The sequence below is a fragment of the Rhinolophus hipposideros genome, assembly GCF_964194185.1.
Source record: "Rhinolophus hipposideros genome assembly, chromosome: 19".
Lineage (NCBI taxonomy): Eukaryota > Metazoa > Chordata > Mammalia > Chiroptera > Rhinolophidae > Rhinolophus > Rhinolophus hipposideros.
In genome coordinates, this window is record NC_138065.1 from 47,992,303 (window position 1) to 48,006,297 (window position 13,995).

The following is a 13,995-nucleotide window of genomic DNA, read 5'->3' on the forward strand; positions in this document are numbered from 1 at the left end:
AGTGAAGCAGTAGAAACTGGAAACTTCTGTCCTAACTGCTAGCTTCAGAATCACATCACTTGAGACAGAAGTCTGGAAATTGGGAAGCTACTGTGGTAACTGTTGTCTCCAGAACTCGAGAGCCATGCAGTAGCTACTGGATCTGCACCAGCACAATGGATCTTTGTGCCACATCTCTCCATTTAACTCGGTTTCACGTTTAAAACTCATGGGAGTGATTTGTGGAATCTATGAGTTTCAGGGAAATGAAGTTTTTTGCTTTCTAATGTTTGCATTGCATTAAGGCACACCAGAAAATGTTCCAACAAGTGAGAGAGCCCATCTGTTATTGTACATTATAGATTAGTTCTTTCATTGAGTTTTAAGGATAATTTTTACATTCTTTTTCATAAAGCTAACTTGACTACATAGCAGAGGGAAAACATCTAAAGAAATGAGTGGATTGTTAAATAGTTTTAAAGGGAAAGTTTCGTATCGAAAAACCAATTGGCTCATTGTGCTTTTGGGTCTCCTCTTTTGCACCGCGCAGGTATGTACTATACTCCACCGCCACAATGTGTGTCTCGCTTTGTCCGACCTCCGCCATCTGCTCCTGAACCTGGGCCTCCCTACTTGGATCATTACCCGCCCTACCTCCAAGATCGTGTAGTTAACTCGCAATATGGCACACAGCCACAACAGTACCCACCTATGTACCCACCACACTATGATGGCCGTCGAGTATACCCTGCTCAGTCATATCCAAGAGAGGAGATTTTCCGGGAGAGCCCTATACCCATTGAGATTCCACCTGCAGCAGTACCATCCTATGTACCAGAATCCAGAGAAAGATACCAGCAGATGGAGGGGTACTACCCAGTGGCACCTCATCCCACTCAGATCAGACCTCCGTACATCAGAGTATGCTGTATATTTTTTCTTTTTTTTTTTCTTCTTAGTACATAAGTTTAATTTGATTATTGCTTGCAGTGATTTTTTTGTTTTAATAAGAAAGCTTTCCCTTTTTCTTGTCTTTTCATAATTTGGGTAGGTAATATTTTGTTTGTTGGATGTTTTTGTTTTTTTGTTTGTTTGTTTGTTTTGTTAAATATTAAAGGGGAAAAAATTCCCACCCCACTCTAATAACCCTTCTTTTGTTTCTGGACATTAGATGGTTTTAACATTCCTAGACCTACTTGGAAATTATGGTCTCTGGCCAAGAAAACAAAACTTAAATTTGGAAATCCTGAGTTTTGGGGAGTTTTGTTTATTTTGTTTTGCTTTGTTTTATTAAGTCTTAGTATTTCCAAATGTTAAGATGAGTAAACAAGCTGCTTATTTAAAAATATGTGCTAAATAAATGAACATGCTCTGAAATTTGTTTTAATTTTTTACTAATCTTTGCATTTTCAGGAGCCTCCTTATAGCCGACTTCCTCCTCCTCCCCAGCCCCATCCTAGTCTAGATGAGCTTCATCGAAGACGAAAGGAAATAATGGCCCAACTGGAGGAAAGGAAAGTTATCTCTCCACCTCCTTTTGCACCTTCACCAACATTGCCTCCTAGTTTTCATCAAGAGGAAGTAAGCACATTATTTTTAGTCTCAGTTTATCAATTTTTCCTTTATCAATGGTTTATCGTATCCTGTTTATCTTCTATTATAAAGATTATAAAGATACTTTCCTGTGCTTTTTTCTAAAAGGTTGATTATTGGGTGGCAGGTTAGCTCAGCTGGATAGAGTATGGTGTGGGTAGCACCGAGGTTGCTGGTTCAATCCCTGCATGGGTCACTGTGAGCTGTGCCCTCCTTAAAAAAAAAGCAGTGTAAAAGGTTGATTATTTTATTTCATTTAGCTCTACAGTCCATCTAGCATTGATTTTTGTATTATAATCTAGGGGTCATGATCCATTTTTAACCCCCGAGACTATCTCATTGACTCTGCACCATTTAATGAAAAGACCATCTTTTCCTTAATGCCCTGCAGTCACCTTTATCATAGTCAGGTCACCTTTGTCATGGTTAGGTGACTATATATGTTTCTGGACTCTGTTCTGTTTCATTGATCTGTTTCTCTGTCCTTTTACGTACCAACACCACATTGGCTTTAGTGTACTTTTATAAAAGTCTTAATATGTGGTGATGTATGTTTTTCAGTTTTGTTGTTCTTCTTTGCTATTCTTGGTCCTTGGAATTTGCAGACAGATTTTAGAATCAGCATTTTGTAGTCCACAAAAATATCTGCTGCGTTTTTTATTAACCATTACATGGAATCTCTGGATCAGTGCTGTCCAGTATGAGAACCACTAGCCACATGTGGCTAATGAGTGGTTAAAATGTGGCAAGTTCAAATTCAGATGGGCTATAAGCATAAAGTACACACTGGATCTCATTAGTGACCCCAATAGTAAAATATTTCATCAATATATTTCTGTTAATTACATGTTAAAATGGTAATCTTTTGGATGTATTAGATTTAAAAATATGTATTGTTAGAATTAATTTCTCCTGTTTTCTTTCCTAATTTTTTCTTCTCCTTTTTTTCCCATCTGTAGTTTTTGGGTGAAGACTTGAAGGGACCTGGGAAATACAAAGGAAATGATTATAGCCAGTACTCTCCCTGGTCATGTGACACCATCGGCTCCTACATTGGAACCAAAGATGCAAAACCCAAAGACGTTGTGGCACCAGGAGGTGTGGAGATGATGGTATGTGTGATGACTAAGCTGTAAGGAGCACTGGTCAAGGTTAACCTCACCAACTATCCCCCATGACAGTGGAGGCACAAATCTTTGAGCTTTGCTCAAGAGTTCCAGGCTATATTCTATACCATGCAGTTGAATTATATTTAAAGTATATGGCTCTTTGTTTCTTTCAGGATAAATAAAAATCCTCTCATACTTAATCTAGTCTAATTTACATTTCTGCACAGCCAGCAGTTAACTCAGCAGCTGTTTAGAACCAGAATTATTTTGCATAATTAATCAAGCTCTTGGATTTTTTGTGCAAGTAACTGATGACCCTTTGACAGCTCTGAAGTTTAAACAGCACAGGTGAACCTAGTAAACAACAATGGTACTTGAGTCAGAATTATATTAGGTTGGTGCAAAAGTAATGGCAGTTTAAAAGGTTAAAAATTACAAAAACCGCAATTACTTTTCCTCCGACCTAACAGTTACTTAACCTCAAGTAAGCTTTGGTATACTGAAATGTTATGCTCATGCGATTTTGTTTTTTAACAAAAAATAATGAAACACCAGTTTATCGAATACCCAAGCTTACAGTATGTCACTATTTTATCTTAATTGCTTCTTTATTTTTTGAGGAAATAAACCTTTACAAAAGTAGCACAGTCTTCCCGTGTATACTTCCCTAATCTCATTTTTGTTTCCCTCCCTCCTTCCTGGAGGTAACCTGTATCCTGAATTGAGAGTTTATCATTTCATGGATAATTTTACACTTCCTAAACAGTTTTGTTTTGCATGTTTATAGACCTTATATGTTATATACTTCAATATGCATTTTCACTCAGCATTGTTTTTGAGATGTATCCAAATTTGAACCTATAGTTCAAGGTCATTAATTTTAACTACTTTTATCATATACTGTAGTATAATAACTGATATCATCCAATGAATATATATAAATTATTTTTTATTTTCCTGTTACTGGGCATTTAGGCTATTTCTGATCTTTTACTATCATGTACATTGCTACAGTGAACACTCTGTATGTGTCTCCTTGTGCACATGCATGAAAGTTATGCTTACATGTCGTATTGCTGGGTCAAAGGTATGCCTTGACTATTATTCTTAAAGCATTTGCCTTTATTAGCTATAAGGTTCCCTGGGTTATGATGTTGGTTTTCATGGATGAATACTTGTCCATATGGTGAAGAGAAAACTAATTCTTGGTAATAGAAAAGGAAGACTTGGATGCCAATACCACTATAAATAAGTGAAGTGGTATCTATAGCATAAATATGATTAGATGCCAGCCTTCCCCCCACTTCCCCAAAAAAGAGGGGGGAGGGCGAGAGAAAGGGATATAGAAGAGGAAGAAGCAACAATGACCCTTTTGTTTTTCTGTGCTGTGATTAGAGGCATGTTGTTTTTTAAGGCCGTAGAGAATAGCCCGCCTAAGAACAGGAATGAGCTGAGAAGGTTCAGGTGAATAGAAGCCCTTGCTTTGTACCTGGTTTTCAGAAAGGGTGGTTATATGAAAGTAACACATACTAGCAAAAGAAAACTCATTGCCTTAAATCGGTAAAGAATAAAAATGTTGGCCAACTTAATCTAGTGTAATTGGAAATCTGCTAAACTGGTGAAAGAAGTCTAGCCCAATGTTTCTTTTTTTTTTTTTAATATTTTTATTTTTTTATTTTTTTATTTATTTGGGTGACAGTTGTTAATGAAATTACATAATTTCAGGTGTACAATTCTGTATTACATCATCTATAAATCCCATTGTGTGTTCACCACCCAGAGTCAGTTCTCCTTCCATCACCATATATTTAATCCCCCTTACCCTCATCTCCCACCCCCCATAGCCCGATGTTTCCAAAACATTAATGTCCATATAAATTACCTAGGGATTCATTAAAATGCACGTCCTAATTCAGTCAGAATTTTCTGTTAGGAGCTCATTTCTATTGAGTTCCCAAATGATGCTGGTGGTGCTGGTCTTCAGACTATATACTTTCAATAGCAAGGGTCTAGCAATTAGATTTCTGTTTCTATTTATCTTGGTACCTACCGTGTTTCCCCGAATATAAGGCCTAGTTGGACCATCAGCTCTAATGCATCTTTTGGAGGAAAAATTAATATGAGACCAGGTATTATATTATATTGTATTATGTAAGACCGGGTCTTATATGATATTAAAATAAGACCTGGTCTTATATTGCATTAAAATAAGACTGGGTCTTACATTAATTTTTGCTCCAAAAGACACATTAGAGCTGATGGTCCTGCTAGGTCTTATTTTCGAGGAAACACGGTATTAGGTCGGTGCAAAAGTAATTGCGGTTTCTGCAATTATTTTTAACCTTTTAGACTGCAGTTACTTTTGCACCAACCTAATATTTATTTATTTCTGACTGTAATCCCTTTTAAAAACCTGTATTGGCACTTAAATTTTTAAACATTATTTTGCTAACTATTGAGTTTTGAAATTAACTGAATGAGTCATGATGGGCCTTTTTTAAAAGAAATGAATTAAAATGACATACAATATAAATACAAGAGTACATTACCTATAGTAAGGGAAAATATTTGTCATGAAAATATATTTGAATGTGTATAGGCACTGGGTCATGAAGTAAAATATGTTTCTTATTGGGGACTGGTCAGAGGTTTATAAAACAATGTCTTATATGACAGCCAAAGGCAATAAATGATTTTGGTCTTACCAGTAAGCATTATACTTTTTTTAACTTTATTACAGAGCTAGAGGAAATTATGTTAGAGATCTAAGTGTAGGGTGGATTTCTCATTTTACTTATTATCAGAATGTAGAGAGTAAAGGAATGAGAGACCAGCGATTGGATCATCAGAGAAGAGCAACAGAAACCAGTGATGATGACCTCATCCCATTTGGAGATCGACCAACAGTATCTCGGTTTGGAGCCATCTCTCGAACTTCGAAAACAATATATCCGAGTGCTGGCCCAATGCAGGCTATGGCACCTCAGGGAGCTCCCACAAAACCTATTAACATCTCAGGTAAGATTCTCAGAGGTAAGAGCATTAGAGGGTTCACATGCATGTCCCTTGGCACCATCCCTACTACCCACTCACAACCAGTGCTTTCCGCAATCTTCGAAAACAGTAAGCTTCAAAACTTTTCCTTGGAATTATCCCAATAGAAAGGTAATTATAACCCAGGGAATTCTAGGTGTACAAATGAAAATTAAATGTCTGTACATGAAGAGTGCCTATTTTTCAATAGCTCCCTTTTCTTAAAATAATACATTCTTATCTTTTAAAAATTCAAACCAAAGAAAAAATTACAAAGACTGTTTCATTGGGGAAAAACAAACCCCGGTACCCTATTACCATTTTGGTAGATATCTTTCCACAATATGCTGATGCCTTTTCGATTATAGCTCTCTGAATAGAATCAAGTCTGTGACTTCCTCACACTAGAGTGAATTGTTCTCTTACAGATTATAGTCCCTATGGAGCCCACAGTGGCTGGGGCGGTTCTCCATATTCCCCTCATCAAAACATACCTTCTCAGGGACACTTCAGTGAGAGGTACGAGTCATTTTTTTTTTACTTTTACAAACCTTTAAAATTATTCATTTTCTCTTTGCTTTTCTGGTCAATAATTTAAAATAAATAAATAAACTTTTAAATTAATTCCACACTTTCTTTCTCGCTGAAGGGAGAGAATATCCATGTCAGAAGTGGCCAGTCACGGAAAGTCCCTTCCGTCTGCTGAGAGGGAACAGCTGCGACTGGAATTGCAGCAGCTAAACCATCAGATCAGCCAACAGACACAGCTACATGGGCTAGAGGTACCAGCCGATAGATAGTTTTTTATTTCAGTTTTTCAAGGGTTCTCAAAGATTTTAAAAGGAGGATCTTTTGAGGTGCTGTGAACACAGATTTTAAGGTCTACTTCTTAAGAGTTAGTGTAGATGCCCATTCTTCAAGAAGGACTTCAAAGAATTGAAGTACTTAAGAGTTCAGTTCTGGGACAATAGGAAACTTAGGATTTTATTACCTAAGAATAGATGACAGGTTATCTAAAATGTCCCAACAGGAGCTTTTATAATCCCTCGTGGCACATTGAAGTTACACAGTGTTTATCAACATATGTTTTCTCTTAAGAGTGGTTTTTAATTTCTCATATTTCTTTAATTTTTTTTAAAAAGTCTCTTAATTCTCAGCATTATTTATAAATCTTTAAAGAGTAGAAGCTTAGAACTTTGACTTTAATAGCCTCTGTATAATCACAACGCCTTCATTAATACAGTTCTTTTCAGTTTGTAAATTACTGTCACCTCTTATTGGATCCTTATTGGATCCTTACATGTATGTCCCTGACAGGGAGGTTAGGCAGGTGTTATTATTCCCCTGTTTTGGTTGAAGTTTATGAGTTTCACAGAGGTTGAAAGAAACCCAGGTTTTCGTACTCCAAATTCGGTGTTCTTTCCATCATGCTGCCTGACACTGAAGGGAAACAAAATACCAGAAAACGATTTTTTTCCCCCCAAAAAAATCCTTTAAGTACCACTGAAGGAAGACGAGGCTTTGTTTATGTGATCCTTTACATGGGAACTTACTCTTTGAATATGGAAAACTAAAGACATCCTAGTGAGAAATACGTTGCTCCCTTGTGGAGAAAAAGATACTGTTAGAACATTAGACTTTACCTTTCTCCCAAGATCTTTAATAAGTAAGGCATCACTTTGGAAATAAATTTCTTACTGATTCTTAGACTTTCTTATAAGGAAGACCAATAGTAGATTGTCTTTTGGAACCCATATCTCGCTCTTACTCTTATATAAGCAGTAAGATTTAGAAATGGGAAAACCTATATAATACTCACATTTTGTCTCCTTTACCCTTGCATTATTTACATTGGTCCATAATTTCTTGCTGATATCTGTTGTGAAAAAAAAAAAAAGGAATGCTCTCTTTGATTATGTCCATCTTTTGTTCATTAACTTTTTAAAGATTTATACCTTTAACTCCATAAAGCATTATTCCTTATTCTGCTAATTCATGGCTTTTTGTCTTATTTGAAATTTCTAGACCCATTTTTTGTCCCCAAAGAATATCAACATCATTTGGAAGCTTGCCACGTATTTAACTCACTGTGGCTAAAAGTCCTTGCCATTACTGAGGTTCAATTGAAATAAATTACAGGATGTACTTCAGAGAAAATTCAATAAAGAGGGGGAGGAACGTAGATTTATATTGACTTTTATAAGAGCAACTTATACCTCAGATTAAATTACTGTTCCCTAAGTTTAAATCTCCTATTTTTTTTCTTTTTTACAAATGATACTCAAAGAGAGAGTACCTTATAGTTGTAGCATTTTTATGCAAATACCTGAGTGATAAACTGCTTACGGCTGTGGTCTGGAATCGGACCTGGTCACTCTGCATGGTGTGAAGTGTGTTAAGTTGTGTACATGCTTGGCTTTTATGCACTAGGCTGTTAGTAACAGGCCGGTGTTGCAGCGGGAGGCGAGCGCCCTGGCAGGCCAGTCCCAGCCCCCACCACCACCTCCAAAATGGCCTGGAATGATCTCGAGTGAGCAGTTGAGCTTGGAACTGCACCAGGTGGAAAGGGAAATCGGGAAGAGAACCCGGGAACTCAGTATGGTGAGTGTAATGGTGGGAAAAGAGAGGGAAGGTGAAAGTAAAGCTTCTTTGTAGTTGTGTCACAGAACTCATGGCTCCAGAGTTCTAGAATCATCCAGAACTATAGAATCATCACCCCCAGGTACCTCAATGAGTGATTAATATTTAAAATAAGTTTCATGACGATAGGCTGCCTCCCTATTTTATTATTCCTCTTTGGTTTGAATGTGTTGTCTTAGATTTTGCATTATGAAAAACGTTTAGGGAAAACAAAGTAGTTAATTGGAAGTTACTAAATTTCTATTAAACACACTGATTAGGGAAGCAGTGTGGGGGGTTGGTGTTTATGATTTACCCATACCATCATGTTATGTAAAGATATATTACCAAATAACATCCTAGCTTTCATAGCCCTTAAGTTGTTGGTGATCAGTTTTTTGTTATGAATGAGATGCAATGTATACATCCTTTCCTATGAAATTGTATCCGTGGATATGCGAGGGTTTGCTTCATAGTTCATTAATGTTCCTTTCAGTAAATTTTGAATCTTCGGTGACTGAATCATTCCACCAGGATGCATGTAATTGTCTTTTTTGTTGCATAATTTTCACATTCTTTCTAAGCAAATAAATGGGGTAGTTTTTCTGCTTTCAATAAGTATACTATAGATATGTATTATATTTTGCCTTTGCTTTTTTTCTATGTCGTCATTTCTGTGAGATTTTTTTCCATGTTGACCTAAGGCATTCTCCCCAATTATTAAGCTCGAGTAGTGAGCACGTGAGTGTGTACTGTGCTTAGTGTAGGTCTCTCTTTTTAGTTGGCCTGTTTCCTTGGTCATTTTACAAAACTCAATGATTTCTGGATCATCAGTTTGTATTATCTTTAATTGGTCTCTTCCATTAGCACCCTGAAATAGAAGATAACTGAATTTATTTTCTTCTCTTTCAAAGGAGAACCAGTGTTCTCTGGATATGAAAAGCAAATTGAATACAAGTAAGCAAGCAGAAAATGGACAACCAGAACCACAAAATAAGGTTCCAGCTGAGGACCTTACATTGACATTCAGGTAAAGAAAGGGACATTTCCACAGTCTTATATATTACCCAGTCGTGACAGAAATACCCTTAGAAGTATGATTTGATTTTTAAAATATTCTGTCTACATAAATTTTAGAAGTTATAAAACTTATTTTAGAACAGATCCAAGGTTAAATTATCTGTTAATAACTAATGGAAATTTTCTGGTTCAATTTCCTTCTTCCCCTTGTTTCTAAATTATTTAAAACCAATGTTCACTGTTGGACACCTTTCCAGTCTCTTTAAAGTGTGTGGGCATTTAGCCTCTTTCAAATCCAGCCACCACGACCCCATCCCCCTGGTTTTTAATTTGGTCTATCTCATATCATCTAATATTCTTCTATAGGCGTGGAAGAATGCATATCCTTGTCGTGAACAACCGTACAATAAACAATATTTAATTCTTTGCGCATCTTTAATTATTTTCTTAGTGTATTTTGTGATGTTTGATATATAGTCCTGAGCTGTCGTCCTGATGATACATAACAACGTCTAATGCCCTGCTGCTTTCAGGCTTAGGTTTTGGCTATTTCAATCATGTATTATCTTAGGTTCAAAACAATTTCTTTTACTAGTAAACCTGCCAAAGCAGAGATGAGCACTTTTTCTTAAAGACCACATTGTTAAATATTTAAAATTATGGGTCCTACAGTCTCTGTCAGAACTCTCAGCTCTGCCATCGTAGTGTGAAAGCAGCCATAGACAACAACGTAAATAAATAGGCGGGCTGTGTTCCAGTAAAACTTTATTCACAAAAACAGGCAGCTGTGTAGGCTTAGTTTGTCAACCTCTCGGCTATAGAGCTATAAATTAAAGTGTGAAAGCCATTCATATGTTCTCCATACTGCTAAAAGAAGGCCCTGTCAATTTTATTCTACTAATCATTTTTATCTCCTTTATTTAAAATTCCAACTCCTTTTTTTTTTTTTTTTTTAATTAACAGTGATATACCGAATGGATCAGCCTTGACCCAAGAGAATATCAGCCTCCTGTCAAACAAGACCAGCTCTCTGAACCTGTCAGAGGATCCGGAGGGAGGAGGAGATAACAATGAGTCCCAGAGACCCAGCGTTGCACCCAGTTCTGCTCCCTAAAATACGAGCAGCCCTGCTTTTATTCTTGGCTCCTAATCAATTTGTGGGGCATAGGGATAGAAGAATGTGTAACTTCTAACCCTTTTCTCAGAGTGGTCAGAGAGATCCAGGAGAAGCACCAGAGGCAATGTGCACAAACACCACTACTAAAAACAAACTCTGCACATAGATCACATTAATGCATTTTTTAATTTAAAAAAAGAAAAAGAAAAAGAAAATTAGCAGTATCTGCAAGGAATTCAGATTAAATTTGTTTTTGTTCTGTGAATGAACTTTATTTTAATAACTTTGGACGCCTTGGATCCAGGGCTTTAAAAAAAAGAGGATATTATATATACACTCTGTTTGATTAATTGTATGATCTTAATGAAGTAGGTTTTTCTTGTATTTTGGTATTATTACATACCCAGTGTATAATTCCTTACCCACGGTCCTTCCCAACTCTCACAACCCCAGCAATTAAAAGAGACAAAAAGCACCGGCCTGTCTGAGAATCTGTGGTGCTTGACAAACAGAGACAGTAACAGACCAGTTACTAGAAAATGTGCAGCAAACCCACTTTTTCCAAGAACTGTTACTGGAAGCCATAATTTTCTTTCCCTTACTGGGTCACTGTCTTCATGTGTAGGATTTTCCCCGGGGCATGAAAACTTTTTTTGTTGTTCAGTAGGGTTTTATTTCTTGTTTTTGTTTTCAGTTTTTCAGAAAGGCAACTAATTTTTGAAGTTCACATTTCCATATTATGGGGTCCTTCTCATTCTCTAATGTAACCAGAAAGCCAAGTCAATATCTTAGTTGGTTAGATTTACATGGAGATTATTTTAAGAATGAACTGTAATTTATTAGCACTGAAAATACGTGGTTGGTGTATTACCTATATTGAATTGATGGTTGAAATTTAGAGCTGTGCTTTTCCAAATTGAACTTCTGCTGAAATCATAGAATGTTAAAAAACCAGGACAGTCAACCATATTTTAAAATTGCAGTACTTGATCTGAAGTTAAAATGAACAGAGCAACATTCATTCAATGGATGCTTTTATTTTACTCTCAAAACCCAATAGTATGAAATAAAATCCCTATATAAGGGTGCGTCTGGCTTTCCAAGAGATTTGCCTGGATCTTAAGGATAGGTTAGGCATTGGTTGGTTATGACTGTTCAGAATCATTAGCACAAGTAGGTAGTAAGTACCTAGAAGTTAATTTTCATAGACTTGGCTTTACAATATTGGAAAGATTCTTCATGGAAATGTCAAAAAGAGCAAAAAAGCATTTTTATTATTCAGTTCTGCTGCACATACTCTATGGCGCTTGTCTATACTGAGCTAAGACCCTATAAAACACGTTCGATGTGGATTATTTGATAGAGTCAAGCAATCCTTCCCGTCCCTCTGTGTGCCTGATTTTTAAAATGTTCCCTTTCTGGATTATACTACTAAAACAGAAAGCACTGGTTATGTAATAAGTTACTGCATTGCCTTGGTTGGGTAAAAGCAAGAGTTTGTATTTTTCTTGTTTCTTACTTTCTTAACCCTTAACTCCTGCTGAGGTCCTAACAACCTCAGTCTAAGCTCTGTGTCCATCATACTGTTAACTGAAACAAATTGGGGGGAGGGGGGAGGGCAGTACAGTCCTGCCATTGCCTACCAGTAGGAGAGTCCAAACAGAACACTCTTTTGAGTAGCAATTATTTAATTTGCCCAGTCAAGGCACCGTGTTTATATACTATTTCACATTGAATTTGATTATGCCCTACAGACCTGGCTGGTCAAGGATTTGATATACACATATTGGCTTGGGATTCGAGCTTTCTTTTTTATTTAAATAAAAATTTATATATATATATTATATATATACACATATACATAGCTATATCTGTATATATATTGGGTATGTTTTAAGGATTTTTTCGCATGAGCGCAGCTGTTGCGATCAAATGACTGATTGGGAGGTAGAAGCACTGAATGAAGATGAGGCATTTTTTTCCATTGAAATCCGTATTTTCCTTTTTTGTTAATACACTTGCTTTTTTGTTTGTTTTGCTTTGCTTATAACCCTTTCATATTTACTCTTTATGTGCTTATTGTTGTTGTTTTTTTGGCAGGACACAAACTCTGTGTTACTGACTGTCCCAAAATTTTCTTTTCTCTGTGGAATCATAAAAGAACATCCGTGGCCTCCAACCTTCTATAGGCAGATTTGAGCAGATCTTCCCCTTTGGACATGTTAGATAATTCCTAAATTTTAGCAGCAGTTGGTTCAATTTGGAACTCAAAATGATTCTGGTATTGGAAAGGAACTTACGGGTATGGATTTTGTTAAAGTTCAGAATAAAAGTGAAATTCAATTTTGGGCATCTGTTGAAACCCCTAATAACTCAACTTCTGTTACTGTTGTTCTTGTTTCCTTCAAATACACTCATTCTTGCTTTCACCATTTTGATTTTGTAAACTAGGCAGGCATAGGGACTAATTTCTACAGCATTTCTATTCTGAATAAAATCTGAAAAGCTACTGTTTGAATTGATTTAAAATAGTCCCTTTCACATTTTAAGGCATTTTCATTTGGGGGGTGGATGGATCTCTTAAATTGTGTCCTTAATTCCAGCCGTACCTCTCTCTAGGGCCCCACACTCTAAAGGAAACCTAGTTGTGTAGAAAGGCAGAGGTATCTGTCGCATTGTGCCTACAATTCACCTACTTTAAATTGTTCTTTCTGCCTTACCTCGTGGGTCTTCTCACAACTGTCCTAGTGCTCACAAGCAGTTCTAGGAATACAGTAAACCTCCAAAGTTTGGGGTTCTTTTTCCCTTTTCCTTTTCTCTGTCATATACTTTGTGATACGAAGAACCTGTTAAGGCTAAGTGGCCCGCTTTGGCAAAACGGCTTGACTGCTTTTTTGTCAAAAATCTATAAAAGGCATTGATTTTTCTCGCTTTTAATATTTATATCTTTACAGACAGTTAAGAGATGAAACCAGATAGGAAGTACAATTTTAATGCTTTATACTTATTAAAATACTAATTTCTCCTGAAGATGACTATTTGCTTCCACTGAATTCAAAAGCAAGACTCAGACATCTCAGATGAACATGAGCAATTCTGAGAGGGTTAAGGTAGGATTAATAAGCACTGTGTTCACTCATGTTAAGATAAAACCAGGACTTTATTAATAGGAATATAAAAGTGCTTTGACTTTTTTTTTAAGGTGTCTGAACAAGTGTAGAAGAACAGAATAAGATACCTAGGTTCAATTTCTCGACTTGTATGTAGTTCTCTTGCCTTACAGATACTGCCACAAGGTAAGTCCAGTAGCTGCCCTGTAATCTCCAGAGGCTGAAGTGACCAAAGATCCATTCCTTGTTACTTTTCTAATCAAAAGAAAAGTTAGTTATAGCATAGGTTTCTAGTAATATTATTCAAATGGTAAGACACTATTTCTAATGCCAGCTATAAATATTCAGCTACTTAGAATGTATAAAAATTTATTTGGTACAGCATTAACATGGCTGATTCCCTTCTCACCTATTT

The 13,995-nt window shown here is 36.4% G+C and overlaps 1 protein-coding gene across 4 annotated transcripts in view; it reads left to right on the top strand.

The window, feature by feature from the left end:
• Window positions 1–10,928, top strand: part of RC3H1 (ring finger and CCCH-type domains 1) — a 56,410-nt gene extending 45,482 nt beyond the window's left edge. For 2 of the 4 annotated variants that reach the window (XM_081025350.1, XM_081025349.1), the window contains exons 12-20: window positions 530–900; window positions 1,393–1,560; window positions 2,532–2,684; window positions 5,486–5,699; window positions 6,143–6,233; window positions 6,364–6,496; window positions 8,172–8,315; window positions 9,248–9,363; window positions 10,317–10,780. In XM_081025350.1, coding sequence (XP_080881476.1) covers window positions 530–900; window positions 1,393–1,560; window positions 2,532–2,684; window positions 5,486–5,699; window positions 6,143–6,233; window positions 6,364–6,496; window positions 8,172–8,315; window positions 9,248–9,363; window positions 10,317–10,467 — 1,541 coding nt within the window. In that variant the 3' untranslated portion in view covers window positions 10,468–10,780. Of the gene's footprint in view, window positions 1–529; window positions 901–1,392; window positions 1,561–2,531; window positions 2,685–5,485; window positions 5,700–6,142; window positions 6,234–6,363; window positions 6,497–8,144; window positions 8,316–9,247; window positions 9,364–10,316 lie in introns of all 4 variants that reach the window. The other 2 variants (XM_081025347.1, XM_081025348.1) reach the window with 2 other exon arrangements.
• Window positions 10,929–13,995: the final 3,067 nt, after the last annotated feature.